The sequence below is a fragment of the Panthera onca genome, chromosome E1 (assembly GCF_046562875.1).
Source record: "Panthera onca isolate mPanOnc1 chromosome E1, mPanOnc1 haplotype 2, whole genome shotgun sequence".
Classification (NCBI taxonomy): domain Eukaryota; kingdom Metazoa; phylum Chordata; class Mammalia; order Carnivora; family Felidae; genus Panthera; species Panthera onca.
The window spans coordinates 53,205,593-53,223,624 of NC_138352.1; the positions used below are offsets into that span (position 1 = coordinate 53,205,593).

An 18,032-nucleotide genomic window follows, 5' to 3' on the forward strand; every position below is an offset into this window, starting at 1 on the left:
CAAAGGAGCCTGGGCCTAGACAGGCATGGCTCTTCCTCCAGTTAGAAGTTTAAATTTAGTGTGTCGCCTGGGCGGCTTAGTCAATTAAGCGTCTGACTTCGGCTCAGGTCGTGATCTCACAGTTCGTGGGTTCGAGCCCCGCGTCGGGCTCTGTGCCGACAGCTGAGCCTGGAGCCTGTTTCGGATTCTGTGTCTCCCTCTCTCTCTCTCTGCCCCTCCCCTGTTCATGCTCTGTCTCTGTCTCAAGAATTAATAAACATTAAAAAAAAATTTTTTTTTTTTTTAAAGTTTAAATTCAGCCAACTACTCATTCAAGATAGCCCAGCGAGGAGCAAGGGTAGGAAAGTGAAAGATTATCTCATGAAGACCTAGGATGTTTGGGAAGATCATTTTATTCCACTGCCTGCCTGCCCCCAGCTTACTCTGGACAGGTCTCACTCTACCCTGTTCTAAAAAGCCAGCAGCGGGGCACCTGGGTGGCTGAGTCGGTTGAGCTCAGGTCATGATCTCACAGTCCGTGAGTTCGAGCCCCGCATGGGGCTCTGTGCTGACAGCTCAGAGCCTGGAGCCTGCTTCGGATTCTGTGTCTCCCTCTCTCTCTCTCTCTCTCTGCCCCTCCCCTGCTCATGCTCTGTCTCTGTCTCAGAAATAAGTAAAAACATTTAAAAAATAAATAAATAAATAAATAAAAAAGCCAGCAGCAGCGGCAGCCGCTTTGGTTCAAAATGGTAATGACCACATTCAGGAAAACCCTCTCGGTAAAAAAGCTAGTCAGCTATCTAGATTTTTTCCCTTCTTTTACGTTCGGTAAAAAGTTGCTGGTGTGGGGGACCCTCCACCAAAGAACTCAAAGAAAATACTCTTCTGAACCCTGCTGCCTTCCTTCCCAAGCCAACATCCTCTGTCTAGTCCTTGCTCAGAACATACTGGCTGCAGCCACCAACAGCCTGGTCTGCAGAGGATCATCTTTACTCTTTAATTTAGGGTTCTGTCTCCAAATCCTGCCAAAGCAAATGCTCTGTTACAGACGGACTTCTCCCAAGCAACTTAGAGACCTGGAGGAGGAAGTAGAATAAATATTTCTAGCTCCGAACACACATCCTCAACAAGTTCACTCCACCCGACAGCCCCCAGCCCAGTTCCTGTCTCCCCTCGTTTTCTCCTCTTCATCTTCAGAGCACCTCATGGGAAGCTGAGGAGCCCCAAGCAATCCCAGACGCCACTCCAGGAAAGAGGCAACACATATCATTCCACGTCAACTAATTGTAAAAACCCTTTATGGTAACTGATTAAAGTCACAAGCCTGTTAAATGGCCAAAACCCACATCCGGATTGGAAGCCCTTCCTCTCCCCAGCCCGCTAAGAGAAGGTTCAATCCTCAGTCCCTACACTGCGATTTCGAAAGGGGCAATAGGTCCGCGCGAGCGCGTGTTTGTGCACCCTTTGAACAGGGAGCACCAGAGAGAGGAAGTGGATGTTGGGGGGCGGGGGGTGGGGAGTGCTCCCTTTCCAGTCCAGGGGGCCAGGGAAAGCGAGGCCATTGGAGCTTTGCCGTCTACAAGGGCCCAGGACGGGGAACAGTGTATGCAGTCACTTCCCGGGCATCCAGGGATCCCCAACTCCTGAAAGGCTGTTTTGTGAGCTTACAGAGACAGAGAGAGAGAGAGAGAGAGAGGAGCGTTGAGGCAAAACGCGCCCATCTCCCACCAGGTGGGGGAAGCTGCTCTCATTTCTTCCTTCCTCAGACGCTCAAGGACTCCCACTGTCCCCTTCCCATCCTGAATTCTTGTAACACTTACCTCATCGGCAGCACGAAGGTGGCTCCTCACTCACCAGTATCCCTACACCACATGCCCCTTTGATGGTAGCCCTCAAGTGTGAAATTTCACCTGGCCCGGGCTCATGGCATCAACAACAATAGAATCTGCGGCCCCCTCCCCTAAGGAATAACCAGCAGCAGCATTCTCCACCATGCTAGCACCTTCTCTTCGAGCCTTTTGTCTGACAGGAGGGGTAAGAGACTTGGCAGCAGGGTCCACATCCCAGGGGGTCTGGGGGGACTGCCCTGGTAAGCCTCAGCTCCCTCTCCCAAAAGGGGGCTTTTCCTTTCAACATGCAGGTTATCAGAGGTCCCTACACACAAACCCCCTTCCATATGCCTGCCCCTCGTTGTCCCATGTAAACTACAGGCCACGTTCACAGAAGCACGCTTCAACACCCGACCTACTGCCTTAGAGTATATGCCCCAAGCTGCCAGTCCAGAGACAGAAGGCAGAGGGGTCCCTATCTAAAACAAGTAACAACAGCAATAGTAATAGTTAATGTGTAGTAACACCGGTTTACGGTTCCAGAAACTGAGGCTTAAGAAGATTAACTTCTGCGGTTTCATAGTCATTGCCTGACTCCAAAGCTCTTGTTTTTTAAACACCGGGCTCTCCTGGGAGACCTTTCCTCCACAGTCCAATAGAGGGTGGAGGGAGGGACCCAGGGTAGGTCACGAGACCCTGACCTAATAGAGCTTCCTCTCTCCTTGAGCCTCAGGAGCTCACAGTGATTCCTGTCCACCAGGTTCCTGTTGCCAAAGAACTCAGACCCCACAAACAACCTTTACACAAAACAGTTTTTTCCTGAATTCTGATTTCTCCTCTGAAAGAGTCTAACTACATCCAATCAACGGAACTATCCAATCAAATTTCACGCAGACTTAACATTTTCCATTGCGAGTGGCCAAAACATCTGGATGAAGGACTAGTTTTTCAACTGAAACTAACGCTATATGAATAAAAAAACTGAAGTTTTCCTTAACCCTCTTCTACAGAAATACTGAGAGGGCGGACGAGAATCCAGGAAACAGACATGGTGTGGGAAACAGGTCCCCTCCTGTCTCCTCTCAAAGGGACACTTCTCCATTCCCTTCCCCTACGCTAGGAGCGAAATTCACACCCATCCATCCTGACAGGTCCCTTAGGTGCCTCGAGCCACCTAAATGCCACTTGTCTAATAATCAGACTTGTCCTTAGGGGCTTTGAAAATATCTGGACATACCAGTCAAAAATTCTTCTCATCATCTAGCTGTTTGCTCTTTCACTCAAAAGCAGTTTACTGATGGGTCGCCATGCTCTATGCTCTCTGCCATACAACTGGAAGACTGGACTTCTGCGACAGGACTCCAGACCCTGGAGGACTGGACTTCTGCGATGCGACTCCATTTCTGGCCCTGTCTGTTCCGTACGGTTACATTTCAGTGTCTTGCAATCAGGTTTTCTCTGACTGTATCACAATGATGAGGTGCAGACCTACTTTTCTCCTGCGATTTACCTGTAATCAACATACATTTGATTTCGGTGACCTGTCTTTAGGATGAAAACTTGTTTGAACCTGCTGTGCCTTTCATTCCTTGACTCTTTATTGCAAACCTACTGGCTGCGAACATAAGGCCTTACAAAGCTGGCTCTGCTTGTTCAGTATCAGGATGACCCCTCCCACTCACTAAAAAAGCACGTAGGCCCCTTTGAACAAAATCTGAGGGGACATCCAAGTTTTTCTACCGGAATGGAATTAGCCAACTGGAGACTGAATATCTTCCCGCTGGCCGTGCCTTCCTTCCAAGGGTATGTTAGCACAGACGCTCCCCCGAAAGATCTCTTCCTAGCCAAATCAAACTTTTTATCAGTTAACCAAAAAAGGCTGCACTCTCTCCAGTGCATGTTTTCTGAGACCTTTCCTTGCTTTTGTTTTGACAGGCGTTTTAAAAGGTGTGGGCGAGGAGGGGAAATGTGCTTCGCACAGGTGGAAATGGCGTGCAAATTTTACGTTCACATGAAGTCAAACCCCGGGCTGAGACCCTGAGAAAACTCTTCAAGGGCCAGTCAGTGGCCCACTGGAGGACCTGTCGTCCACCTTTTACCCCCGGGGGGAACAAAACCCGTCCTAGAAGCCCGGGTGACTACCATTACTCCCTTTTGTGGTTGTTTCCTAAAGCCTTTGGAACGGGGAGCCAGTCCATTTTCTAAAGATTCCTGGACCCTGTTGACTCTTCCAGTCATACGCCCCATTGCCAAGGGGCCTCAGCTACTGGGAGAGGACCACAACAACCACATGCACCTCCATTTTCTCTCCACCTCTCTCGCCCTTTTCTCCTTCCCCACCCTCCCTCCCCAGCCCTCTTCGATCCTCCTTGGCCTTCTGCTTCTGCCTTGGAGTGGAAAGGTCTAGGGACAGCCCGGGCGCTGGAAAGGGCTGCGCCCAGAGCCACGGACCGCTCCACGTGGGCGAGGCTGGGGATCCGGGGGCTCTCAGGTCCAAGGCGAGGCTGTCTGGCCGCGGGCCGCGGCCGGGGGTCTCGGGCAGGGAAGCCCTCCTGGGAGCCCCCCCCCCCCACCATCCCCGGGCCTGCGGGCGCGCCGGCGGCCCCCCTCCCCCCCCAGGAACGGAGCAGGCGGAGATTGCGGGCGGGGAAGGCGTGGGGCAGCGGGGCCGGCGCGGGCCCTCCAGGAAGCGCAGCCGGCGCCGCCGCGACTTTCTCGGCTTTTTTGCAAAAAGGGGAAGGGCAGGCGGGCAACCCCGCCGGCAGAAAGCGCCTTGCCCTTCGCCCCGATCTCCCACCCGTCTTCGAAAGCGCCCGCCTGCGACCCCCTCTGTCCCGTGGGGCGCTGTGCGCCTCCGGCCGCCTCTCTTTAAAAAGGGAAGCGGGGACTCCACCCCAACCCCCATCTCTCTTTCTCTTTTTTTCCCCCGTCTGGAATTTCCAACCCGGGACTAACTCGTCTGATTTCTCCAGTCTCCCCTGCTGCTGCTTTTTTTTTTTTTTTTTCCCCCCTTCCCCTCCTCTCCCCTCTCCCTCAACACTCCCATCCCAAATTCTAAACTGCACTTTCTGGAAGGCATCGGCCACGTTTTAGGAATCTTTATAGAGGGCGGACAGAGAACGAGACTGGATTCAAATCCTAACAGCTGGCAAAATGTCTGTTCTTCAAACGCCTCTGGTTCACACTTTCATTCTAATGACAACATTGCCACCCAAGAGATAGAACCCGTATATGTCTTTCAGCAACTCCCCCCCCCCCCACCCAAATCTCACACAGCATTTGCTGGTCTCCCCACCCCCCCCCCTTTTTACTCAACCAAACCAGATCTGAAATTGTTAAGAATATTTTATAATTGTATCCTCCCTAGCCTATCTCAGTGGTAATCTTTGTCAGCTGGCTGCTACACATTAAAGTATAGAATAAACTCTTAAAAAATAAGCCTTAAAAGTACCCAAACACATGACATAGATTCAAATGATGTATATTAAGGTAATTTGAAAAGATTAGAAGCTCAGAACCTTTGAATCAAGATTTTTCCAACTGCTAATGTCATGTATTTCATCTCTGAAACATAATTACAAGAATGTTTTGCTCTTTTTCCACCAAAAGCTATGCCATTAAAATTGTACATTTGGAAGAGTTGACTATACTTGGAATAAATTAGCGATGGGAATTACAACTCTTCCCCCTCCTTTCCTCCAAAGTTCTCCATCGGGGAAAGCACTGAGGTAAAATTTCATCTTTTGACTTTGGGTCAGAAAAGAAAAGATTCTAGAAACCCACAACTCTTCCAATGGACAGTCAAACACCACTGTCCTTGGGAAAGGATCTTGAAATGCTGTGCACTAAATGGCAACAAGTGAAGGGTTTCTCTGGGCAGCGAAGAAAACATAACTCACGAATGTGTAAGGTTTACATGCTAGGTGGAAATTAAGTGAGAGTGAATTGATTTCCACCTTCCCTCTCCAAAGAGTGCAGACAAATTTAAGAATCAACCATTTTTAAATTTATATCAAGGCAAAAAAAAAAAAAAAAAAAAAAAAAAAAAAAAAAAAGCCCTAACCACATACTCACAAGAAAACCTTTTACTAAAAGTGTGAAACTTACTGGCTTAATACAGGTCAGATGTATCTTTCAACTGCGACCACTAAAGTAAAAGTGCCTGAAAATCCTCCCACCCTGTACTTTTTACTCCTTTGTTGTTTTTTTAAAGACATTCCCTTGCTTCTTAAACCCCTTATAATTCATTTTCAGCCCCTGAGAACACTGTTTATTAAAGACAAATCCATTTCTGAAGGCGAAATCTTTTTGCTTGTTTTGAAAACACTTAGTGATCCAATGACTTCAGAGCAAATCACTTAAAATTAAAAATAATATTTTTGCCACTTACAGGACATCCCCTTCGCACAGATTTCCAAAGCTGCTAACTTTGGGAAGTTCAACTGTAAAATCAGAATAAAGCTGAAGCCCTTTTGGAGGGTTCCCACGCTTCCGTGGCTCTGACACCCAATTTCTGTTTGGGCATTTTTATAGTAAGAGTTGGAAAATTAAAGGGAAAGTGGTTAGCCCGCCTCATGTTAAGTCAGCTTAGAGAAAAGAACCACCATTAACCTGCCTAGGAAAATCAATCTTTTAAGTTGAACACATTTCATGCAGAAAGGCGGTGCACCTCTTCCATTTTTCTCTTAACAGCCAACACCTTTCATTTTGATGACAGCAGTTGACAGTAGGTATGCTGTCTTTACGTCACATTCCTCCAGAAAAAGGCACACACAGTGGCAAATGAAATAAAAGTTTAATTCCCTTAAAAAAGCAAGTCATTTCCCAAGGTAAACACGTCTAAAATGGGACCCCCCCCCTTACCTTAAAGGACTCTTATGTCTCTCAAAATAAAACACATATATGAACCCTTTCCACAACTGTTTTAAAAATGCTCTTGGCTTTTCTCCGTTGTCCTAACATTTGACAGTGAAAATACACAAAGTCTCAGCAAAAAGCCAAAACTGTTAGCCAGAATTCCAACACTGTCTAAGAAGGGGTTTGGAAAGGTGGAAGAAATCGAATGTCACCCGATTAAAAATTAAAATTAAACATGTTTTCAGTGTAAATACATAGGGCTCGGTCTCTTGGGTTCTTAAAAAGGTACAAATTATATTCAAATAGATACAAACTTAGAACAAAATAGATGCATACTTCAGAGTCAGGGATGCTAAGGTAACTGCTGTAACCTTCTATCATTTGTTTGATCCCCGCCCCCCCCCAAAAAAACCAAGCAAACAAACAAAAAACAGGAACACATAGGGTTTAGACTTTCTTGAATCTCTCAGAAATGTGTCAAGTCATATCTCATTTGGAACTGAGCGCACCAAAAATAGTTACTTCTATTTCTTTAAACAGTGAAAAGAAGTACATATACACAAAATACACATGCACAGTTGTTCATCTTGCTTCAAATATCAGTTATAGTTAATTCACTAGATCCTGTTTTATACATCCGTGAGATTTGAAAAGGCCAGTCCCAGACCAACTGAAGAACTGGTTTTCAGACAGACTAACTAAAAACACATACCACAAAATGCTTCCTTCAAAGAACTCAAAATGATAGAGCAAACGGACTTCATGCAAACAAACTCTTTTTTTAAATCCTAAAACTTCAAAAATTGATTCATTTTAGAAAAATGAAGTGCCTTCTCACCACCCCGCAAACACACACACACACACATACACACACACACACACACACACACACACACAACTGACTCAGTGTTTGTGCTCAAAAAATTATTTCAGGGAAGGGAAGAACACACAAAAGATGGAATTTAATATGGATGGGGAAAGGAAGATTTTGTACCCACTCTTCTCACAAACCCCACCCCTTCCCAACTCAAAAGGGCCCTAAGTAATGCATTTTGGAGGGAACAAGAAGGAGCCTAAAAATGGCTTGAAAGCAAACAGATGGCTTAGGGGGTAAGATCCATAAATACAGAGCACCATGGAAATTAAAGTATAAATGTTTTGGGTCCCATTTCATCACGTTTTGCTATTTCTCTTGCCTTCGATGCATTCTCTTTACAATTTAAACCATCCTGAAGCGCCAAAGGGAAAAAAAAAATCCTACATATTTCAGAATTCCAGTTATTCTGGATCTCTCTCATCAACATGTTTCAAACACTCAGCTTTCAGTTCAATTAGCCACAATCTTCTCAATAAATCTACTGGTGTCAGTATGCTGCTCTCATTCCCATCTCCAGGAAATGTTTCAAAATAATAAATAAGCCTTTTTTTTTTTGCCCCCCGTCCTTCCGATTTTATTGCCTCTTTACTCCTAACTCTAATTGCCTTTCCAATAGGAGTATTGGAAGCACTGTGAGGTTAAATCACAGACTCTATAAACATAGTTACAAGCCATATTGATCATCTATAGATACAATAGCTCCAAGTTACTTAAAATATCTCAAAGCAAAAAACCACGGAACAGATTTTTATCTGACTTAAACTTCACAGGCTCAAAAACAAAACAAAACAAAACAAAACAAAAAAACAAAAAACCAAAGCCACCCACCTACACCTTCCCACCCAGGAAAAAAGGCCAGGGATTATTCTCAATGCAGCAAGTTTCCAGTGAAATGAGGGGGAGAACACACCTAGGGAGGGGAGAGGGTAACACCGGGCTCAAAAATTTCCTGGGAGCTGCCACAGGAGGGAAAACTGCACTGTCAACATGTTTAAAGTCAGATTTGAGAGAGCCGACTCTGTTCTTATAATTTCCCAACCAGAGTTCAATGAAAAGATCTGGAACCCCCCCCTCCATGAATCACATTTGGGGGGGAACATCATAGAGGTACCCCACTTTTTGCTTCAGTGAGAACAGAAAGGTACTGGGACACAGACACACACACACTCTCTTTCTCTCTCTCTCCACTATTCATCCAGGGAGTTCTAGACCCTCCAAAGAGCCCCAGCTCACAGCCTGAACACAAAGCTCTCACCCCAGATGGTCCCCTTGTAACAATGGACTGAAGGGGGGGGGGGGGGGGCTCAGAAAGGATAGCACACAGCCAAAGCATATTCTTTGCAAAATCCAGTTGGGAGGGGAGGATGTGTGATGTGAGGGACTAAGAGTAGGGGTCTGAGAAAAAAAAGGTCCTTGCCTGTTGCAGAAATACATATAAAGCACAAGCAATTCTTTTGGGGACAGGAACTCCAAATCCACTTCCCCTAGGGAACTGGAAGGGACCCCCCCCCCCAATCCACTTAAGAATTATGCTAAGGGATGGGTGGAGAAAAAAGAGAAAATGAGGCCTGCTTGAAGTTGCAGCAATGTCCAGGAGTTCCAACTCTTCAACGATTTTTAGCTTCCCCACAAAAATGGCCCCATACACCTTGAATAAACTCCACAAGGCTTCTCCCCTCTTGATTTTTTTCCCTTTTATTTCTCCAAATACCATCTCTCCCAGCCCACCCCAAACCCGGCTTATTTTTTACAAGCTGTAAACCACCCATTACAAGATCTTAGCCAATCTTCCCTCCCTGCCCCCAACATCCGGAGTTGGGGGTGGGAAGGCCAGTAATGGGTTTCTTCCACTGGAGACACTATGGACCCCTTAACACAGCCTCTAAGCGCCCCCAGGTTGCCTCCCTTCTCAAAGGGCCCTTTCCTACCTTTGTTTTTTGGGGACCGAGTGTTCAATCTCTAGGCGTTTTCCTTGCAATTCGACTTTCCCTAAAGAAAAAAAAAAAAAAAAAAAAAAAAAAGACAATGTAAGAGCTGGAACAGGAGCGTGGGGTGGGAAAGGGACGGAGAAAAAGGGGCACTCAGGAGTTCCTGGGATTTGAGATCTGCCCAGGAATCCAGGCAGTGGGTTGCGCGGCCGGGACGCGAAACGGCCGCTCTGGGAACGGTGGGACCTATAAATTCGTTATTGTGTTTTGTTAATTTTCGTTTCGTTCTGTTCTCCCACCGAGGCTGGCTGGGCAGTGGCTCGCTCTGGGAGCCGGATCCGGGAAAGGGGCGACGAGGGCGTTCGTGTGGGCGGGCTGCCTGCTCGACTCCCAGATGTGGGGAGCAGGGGCCGGGAGAGAAAGGGCCCCCCGATGCTCCCAAAGTGTGTGGCGGGGGAGGGGTGCAGAATGAAACTTTAGTTTCCCGTCCTGCCGCGGAGAGGGGCTCCGGGCGGCGGGGCGCTCACCTGTCGGGGCCGGTGGTGGGCAGAGGCCCTGGGGGAGCGGTGCGGGGCCCCGCGGGGAGGGTCCCCGGCGGCCGCGACGCGCGCCTCTCGGCCCAGCCTGGGCGTCTCGGGAAGCAGCATGGCGACCCGGCGCCGCCGCCGCCGCGCCACCCCGCTCACGCCCCACTTTCAAATCAAAATGGCTCAAGCCCAGGCCCTGGGCGGGAGGCGGGACCCCCTCGTCTCAGGTCCTGCCCGAAGGCTGCAGTCCCCACCCGGCTCCCGGGAGATCGGAGACGGAGCGGGGACCCCTTTCCCCGCCTGGAAAGGCCTAGGGCGGAGGAACGGGAGCAGGGGGTGTTCGCACAGGGGGCCGAGGGGGGTGGGGTGGGGTGGGGGGCGGCCAGCCTCGGATAGGGAGGGGCGGACGTGAAAATAATGCCCGGACCGGGGCCGCCAGAGGGGGGACCCCCCCCCAACACACACACACAGCCAATGGGGCCCCCCGCCCCGTCGGTGGGGGGCAGGGGCGGCCTTGCTAAAGCCTCCAGCTTCTGCTCTGGGGCTGGGAGGAAGGGGTGAGGAGGTCCGGGATATTTCCGCGCGAGGGGCGAGTCGGGGGGATGCAGGGGGCGTCGAAGGAGGTGGGCGGACGGTGGGTGCCCAGGCCAAGCCCCGCAGGCCGGAGGGACAGAGGAGTTGGCGGGCCAGGAGAGAAGAGGGGCAGGTCTCCGTTGTTCGGGGATTTCGTTGTGGTTTTTCCGGGGAGGTGGGCGCACTCTTACCGGAGAAAGTTTCGATGGCCTTCATCGCCCAGTGCTCGTCGGGGCAGTCCACGAAGGCATAGCCGGACTTGACCAAGAACTGGCCGCTGTAGGAGATCTTGTGCTCCGCAAACACTTTCTCCAAGTCCGCGGGGGTCACGCTCTCGTTGAGGTTGCCGATGTACAGCTTGTTCATGGTGGCGGTCTCGGGGCGGGACGCGGTCCCTGGCAAGGCCGAGCGGGCGGGCGCGGGCGGCGAGCCTCCTAGGCCGAGAGGCGGGAGGCCGGCGGCAGCAGCCGCAAACTTTCTTCGCACCCCACCCCTGAAGTTGTCCGGAGCCCGCGGCGGCGAGGGCGGCCTGAGGGCGCGCAGAGGTCGCGGGAGAGTTCGGCGAGGCCCGGGAGAAGTGCCCGCGGCGCGCTGGGAGGCGGACGACTCGGCGCTGCTCCTTCCCTTCTGTCCGAAACCCCTCCGAGCGGGCTGGTGTGTCACGTTTCTCCGCGGCCGCCCTGGCGCCGCCTCTAAATAAAATCGACTTGAAAAAAAATGGAGCGGAAAAAAAAAAAAAAAAAAAAGGCGAAGCCACGTGGTGAAAGCCCCCACCCACCCTGCTAGGGAAGACCCCCGACGCCTCTGGGCCCATCGGCCCTTCAGCCCGGCCCTGCCCACCAATCCCTAGCCTGGGGTGCGGGGGGAGGGGGCACTCAACTCACCCCCGGGGGGAAAACAGGGCGGCGGGGGCCGCGTTCCCGAGGCTCGGCTTGCCCCCTCCCCCTTGGCAAGAATCTGGCCCCTAGGGAGGCGCCCCGCCCCCACCCATCCCCCTACCCCGGCCCCGGCTGGGGGAGGGTGGTCGGGCCCTGAATCTCCCACCTCTTTATGGGTAAAATGTACGGTTATTTTTTTATTCGTGTGCAGGCTGGGGGGAGAGTTTGCCCACCCTACCCCGGTTAACTGCTAGCGACTGACAGGCGGGGAACGGCCGAGATAGACAAAGAGAAGCCGAGGACTCTGGGGTCTTCAGGCGGGGGTCGCGCGAGCCGGCGATTTTAAAAAGAAAGGCGCTTTTCCCCTAGATTTTTACGTGAGGGGTCTCGGCCTTCCCGGCCCCAGCCCTGGGAGACTCCCCCGCCTGCGGGGATCCGGGACCGAGGGACCCTGCGAGCGCGGGACCGGGAAGCCGAGACCGCGGGGGGACCGCGGCTGGGAACGAGGGAGCCGCAAGAAATCATGTTTCGGGATTCCCACGGGGGAAGGGTGGCTCGCACCCGGGGTTCGGCTGCTGAACGAGGCCGTCTCAAGGTCCTGGGGGAACGCGCGGCTCCGGCCCAAGCTGACCCCAGGAGAGGGAGGGGTGGAGAGGAGGAAGAGGAGTGGTAGCGTGAGCAGACCCGAGCGAACCGAAGGGGGAGGTCTCAGGGAGGGAGTGACCGGGTGGAGATCCGAACGCTCCCCTTTCCCTCCCTGTCGCGGGGGCAGACAGGTGGAGTCCCCTCCGCCCGCCCCACCCAGGCCGGCGACCGCAGCTTTCCCAGCGCTGGGTTAGGGGCTCGGAACTTTGTTTGGGGTGCAGCGGTGGGATCCGGGCGGGAAGGCGGGAGAGGGGCCGGGGGCGGGGGGCCGAGCGCGAAGCCCCGCCCACGTCCCCAGGTCAGACCCGCGGGGGGAGGGGGTAATTTCCGCTCGGCGCTCGGGGAAGCGAGGGGCGGGAGCTTGGAGGAGGGGGCGGTGGCCCCTCCCCCGCCCGTTCCTGGGGAGGGGGAAGCGGATCCGCCCTGGTCCCTTTCCTCGCCTTTGACCAACTCGCTCCGGATCCTCCGGCCCCGGGAGCCCGAGGGACGGACCCGACTGGGCTAGGGGCGACACGTGGGCGGTCGCACCCCGTCTCGGCGGTGGGGGAGGGGGCAGTTCGCCGCGCGTTTCGGAGTCCCGGATAGGCGGCGGAGAGCGGGACGCGCGGTCCACGCGCAACCGGGATCCCGGGCCGAGTGGCGGGCGAGGGCAACGAGTTTCCAGCGGAGGGGGCTGGGACGGCGCCGGGCGGGGGGGGGGGCGGGTGGCGGAGAGCGCGGCCCGGGGACCTCGGAGCCCCCCAGGCCCGAGGGTCGGGAAAAGAAGGGGGGAGGGACTGGACCCCCGGTAATGCCAGACTCTCCCTGCACTGGGCGGAAGCTCGGGTTTTGCTCCGGGTTCTGCGGGAGGGAGAAACAATTCTGTCGGGGGCACGCGTGCTGCGAGGGCAGGTGAGGAAGGGGGTCACTCTCCCTTTCCCCGTCCCCGACCCCATTGTCTCAGTCGCCTGCGGCCCGGGCCGGCTCCGCAACACGTGTTGGCTGCACTGATATGAATGCCTTGGATTTTTTTTTTTTTCCTTGTTATTATTTTTTGTTTGCAGAGTCAGTGAGCTGACTCCCCGACTTGGGCACACCGCTCTTCTGTCAGACGATTTGATACCGTTCAAAAAGTCGGGAGTTAAAAGACCACACGCCGCACCTTTGTCCCCCTCCCGGTTTTCCCCGCGCGCTGCAAAGAAATGGGGCTTGGGCGTGGGGGGAGGGCTTCCAACTCGGTTTTCTCCATCACCACCTTCAAAACCCACTCTCCAAATCCGCGTTTTGTTCTAGGCAGCCACGTGTTTGTCGGATTTGGGGGGTTGTGACGGGTTGTTGGTTTTTGTTGTTTTTTTTTTTCCTCTGCTTGGGGCAACAGAAATTAAAATACTATGAGCTGTTAGTTGCTGAGTAGAAAAAGAATGTTGTTTTCTACGCAGGAAGGTGGGCGACATCTGTATCCTACCCCCCCCCCACCTCTTCCGACCCTCGCCCCCCACCCCCCCGCCCTTCCCCGCAGATTCTGACTCTTAATATTCAGTCAGCTCTTGACCATAATTTTCACACAAACCCACGAGCTGGAAGCGGTGTCTGCCACGTAGTAGGCATTCAATAAACATTTAAAAAATGAAAGACCAGCTAATGCAAACTGCAGAGCAAAGAGAATAAAGAGGAAAATTGAGAGTCCAGGGGGGAAAAAAAAAAAATCTTGCCAGAATGTGTGTCTGTTGCCCGGGGACTTTTCTTGGTGATGTGTGTGGACTTTTGAAAGGGCTAAAAGATGGTCTCAGAAAGGCTGTTGTGTTCTTGGCCTCTTCCTAAATAGGAGCCCCAATCTGCTGAAATCTTTGCTGTTACATTGGGGAATAAGGAAGAGGGTCCTAGACAGGGCATTGCAGTTCCCAGAAACTTTAAGTACTGTTTCCTCCATTTAATTTAAATTTCTAAGAATTAATAGAAGCGCCTCTCAGGGTTTCTCCCTGGGGAACATAACCCACTACTCTATCTCTTTAGTCCCAAAACAAAAGCAAGTTACACCCCACAAAAATTTCCATCCAGACCTCTAAACTCCTGTAAAATGCAGCTCACCTTGTCCTACCCTGGATTCAAAGGAAAACAAAAATTATGAACGTAATCATGGAATTCAGTTCACTTGTAGGGTTTTTTTTTCCCCCATTTAAAAAATACAATGGAAGTCTAAATGTGGGTTGAAATTAGTTTCTTTTCAACGTTTTAAAATGACAGTAGAGGAGAAGGTACAAATTTGTGAAAATAAACATTGACCAACTATTGCTAAATTGAAACTGATTAGTTCTTTTAAAAATCAGACGTCTGGGTGAATTCTAATCCTCCCCCCGCCCCTGCCCCCACCAAGGGATTCTGTGTATAGTCAGAGGCTGCAAGAACACAAGAGAGAGGAGACAGCCCGGGTGAGATGCAGACCTTTTTAGCCCCCAAATCAGTTTTGCCTCAGTGATCTGGCTATTTTAGGCTGGGGTTGGGGGTACTGAATGATGCTGATTGGTGCTTCGTCTCCCCTCTGAGTGAGCCCAGCACTAAAATTAACCTGAGAGAAGGGTTATTTCTTGTCAAGACTCACATTCCTAGGATAGGAACAGGAATGGGCCAACTTGCAATGCCATAATTTATCATTCTCCTTTTCTTTCCTTCTTGCTTTCTTTTGTTCTTAGAGACAACTAATAAACATTGTATTTGTCTTTCATATTTTTTCCTACACAGCTTTTTGGGGAAGGCTTAATCTTCAGTGGAGAATTAAATTTAGTTTGTGAGAGTTAAAAATACAGCTGCGGGGGGGGGGGGGGGGAATATATATATATATATATATGTGGCTGCAGGATAAATTATTTCTTTAATAACACTATTCTGATTATTTTATTCCACTTATTTATTATTGTTGTTACACTTTTTTTTGTTGTTGCTCTTGTTCTCTCCCTCTTTTCCTCTTCATTTTTCCTGAAGAAGTATGTGGTCTACTTGTAAGATTCAAGTCTCTGAATCCAGAAACACTGAAACTTGACTCCATTTTAAAGATGGGATTCTGATCCATTTTCCTTCAGTGTGAACATACAAATTCAGAGAGAGAAAAACATTGAGGACAATAAAATAACTTTTTTTAAAAAATGGATTTCCTTTTTTTTTTTTTTTGAAGTAAGAAAATCAACAATTCCATGGTCATACAATATGAATTTTATTTTTAAATGTATCTTCCCCATATTTGTCCATTGTTAATAGGTTTAGATTTTCTCATCTTATGTGTATATCTTCATTTTTCATTTGCTATTTTACCAGAAGTATTTCCCCAAGCTGCCTCAAAGTTTTCATAACTATCATTTTTTTGCCAACATGTAACATTCAGTCCACTAGATGTAAGTTAATCATTAATCATTATTTTTAGGTTTATAAGTTACATCAATTTTTTTTTTTTTTTTTTTTTTTTTTTTTTTTTTACTTTTGTAAGAAGTAGTGAATAGATATTTGGGGGCATATAACTTTTTCCTCTTTTAAATGAGCTCACTTGAATAAATCCCCAGAATATATACTGCATTTTTAATCTTACATTTATCAATGACTTTCTTTTTAAAAGTTCAGCATATTTTACAAAAGAGAGGACACAAAACCTGGAAAGCAGTTAGGAAGGAAATATATTAAACTAGAACTTTTCTGTATTTTATTTTCAAATGAATCCTAATCAATTTTGAAATAGAATTATGGTTTCTATGAAATACAGAAAAAGAAAAAAAATCACATTTATTGACACATGGCTACTTAGACTAAACAGTTTTTGGAGGAATTTGGTTTTTTGCTTAGTTTTTATTTATTTTGCTGCTGTTTGCTTGTTTTTGTCCTTGTTAATTGCCTTGGGATATTTTGTTTCTTCCTACAACTTGAAGTCTTGGTGTGGTTCTTTTAAATGCCTATAAACTTTGAAAAAGTGTAAATTAATCCCCATTTAAAAGCACATGAAGCATTTTCTCCTGTCAAATAAGTAAGGATAATTATGTGTTTAAGATAACTCCTAAAATGTAAGGGAGTTGTAAGCAGAAAAGGAAAATTTCCTCCTTCAAAGTATTACAGAGAAGTATTGTATGTTTAAGACCTTAAAAAGAAATGTGTTTATTCCAGAGGTAGAAAAGACTCAAACAGAAAAGAGAACTTTTAAGAACAATCATTTGTTTTCCTATGGGTCACATAGCCTATGTGACTAAACTGCTCAGTTTTTTGTTTTGGCTCAGGTTTGCAATGTAGAAAGCTTTAGATAAGGAAGGGAATCGTTTATTTTATTAACTTGTTAAAAATGGATGTTTCCAGAGTCAGTTTGTGAGTAAATTAAACTATACCACACTAGCCCCTATTGACACATGTACAAAAAATGGTCAATAACATTCATCACACTAAATACTAACACTGCCTTTTGCATTTTTTTTTTTTTTACTCTAAAATCATTTGGTTAAAAGATAATGAACAATTTTGTTTAGTCCCTATTTTGCACAAAGTGCAAAATGAAGCACAGGTTATTTGGAGGAAGACTGTATAATTCAAGAAAAGACAAGGAAATGTTATTTTTCACAAATTATAAAAAGCAACAAAAGATTATTGGAAATATTATTTAAAGTGGAAGTAATAATAAGAAAACTTGGTACTTGAAATCCACATCTTCGAAGTATGTAAATGATTTTAATTCAAAATGCATCAGTTACAACATCAAGCTGCACAGTGTTAATTCGATTTTAGCTACATAACATCTAAGCTTTTTAAGACTAAAAGAATTTTTCTATCTAGAAAGCAAATTATTTTTGTTTGCCTATTTAAAATTTTATTCCTGATGATAAGATTAATTGCTTTTACTCTTGTTTCTAGTTAGGATTTTCTTTTTCTTTTTTTTTTTTTTTTTTTTCCAGAAATATTTTCTCAAATATTTCAAAGTGCTTAAGAGGGGATCCTGCTATGATTTTTTTATATTTATGTTTAAAAATTTTATGCATATACTATTTCACGAAAATCTCATCACCAAAATACTCCTCAAAAGCACTTCATCTGTCTTTGTAACACAAATCAGTTTTACAAAGAAAAGGGACCCAGACTAATAGAATATTATTTTGGTTGTTTCATTAAACTAAAATGATTTCTGATTGTCATGGGTTAACAATCTAGACAGAGTCTGGGTCCACTCCCCTCTCCAGAAAACACTCCCAAATTTTTAAGAGTTACTATTAACACAACTTAACTTCCATTCTTAAAAAAAATAACCTGAAAAGTACTTGGTTAGGCATTTACATGGTAAATTCTTGAATAAAATGTTTATGATGATCCTTTCATTTCTAAAATGTGTTTACAAATTGTGTAGGAAACAAACATTAATGTTATTTCTAAATTGCTTTGAAATGAGGTTCATGAAGTCCTTCCCCATCTTCCTCTTCCTCCCCGCCCCTCCCCCCGCCCCTCCCCTTTCTCCCCCCCCTTTTTGTTCCTCCATTTTTCCTCCTACTCCCGACACTGTCCATTCCTTTCCTCCTCCCCCTTTCCCTGTACCTTCTTTTTAATTTTTCTTTTTTCTTTGTTACTTCTCTTCCCCTTTTTATTATTCTCCAGCTCCTCTGCCCCCCAAGCCATTTCTTTCCTCTTTTTAATCAATATACCTATCCCAACTTTCTATACTTTTCTTCGCTCTTTCCCTTTTCCTTCTTCCTGTCCCTCTACCATTAACCTGCTGTCATTCAAACTGTTACTTCTGGTGAAGTGAAAGGCTATAGCGATGCTTGGATTATCTCATACACCAAAAAGACACCCCGAAAAGCGTGTTACATTTTTGAGGTGAGCATCTTTGTGATTCAGACCACAGAGCTCTGGGCTCTGTCAGCATTTTTTGTCTGAAAGTTCACTGGACACTTTTACTTCTTTGTATCATTTTTCTGCCTTATGTTGCTTGTAAACGATTTTGT

General features: G+C 47.8%; 1 protein-coding gene across 2 annotated transcripts in view; it reads right to left on the bottom strand.

Moving 5' to 3' along the window:
• The window catches only part of IGF2BP1 (insulin like growth factor 2 mRNA binding protein 1), a 45,558-nt gene extending 34,341 nt beyond the window's left edge, over positions 1-11,217 (bottom strand). For both annotated transcript variants that reach the window (XM_078437267.2, XM_078437266.2), the window contains exons 1-2: positions 10,762-11,217; positions 9,471-9,531 (exon numbers count right to left, since the gene is read on the bottom strand). In XM_078437267.2, the coding sequence (XP_078293393.1) occupies positions 9,471-9,531; positions 10,762-10,936 (236 nt within the window). In that variant the 5' untranslated portion in view covers positions 10,937-11,217. The remainder of the gene's footprint in view (positions 1-9,470; positions 9,532-10,761) is intronic.
• Between the last annotated feature and the right edge of the window lie 6,815 nt (positions 11,218-18,032).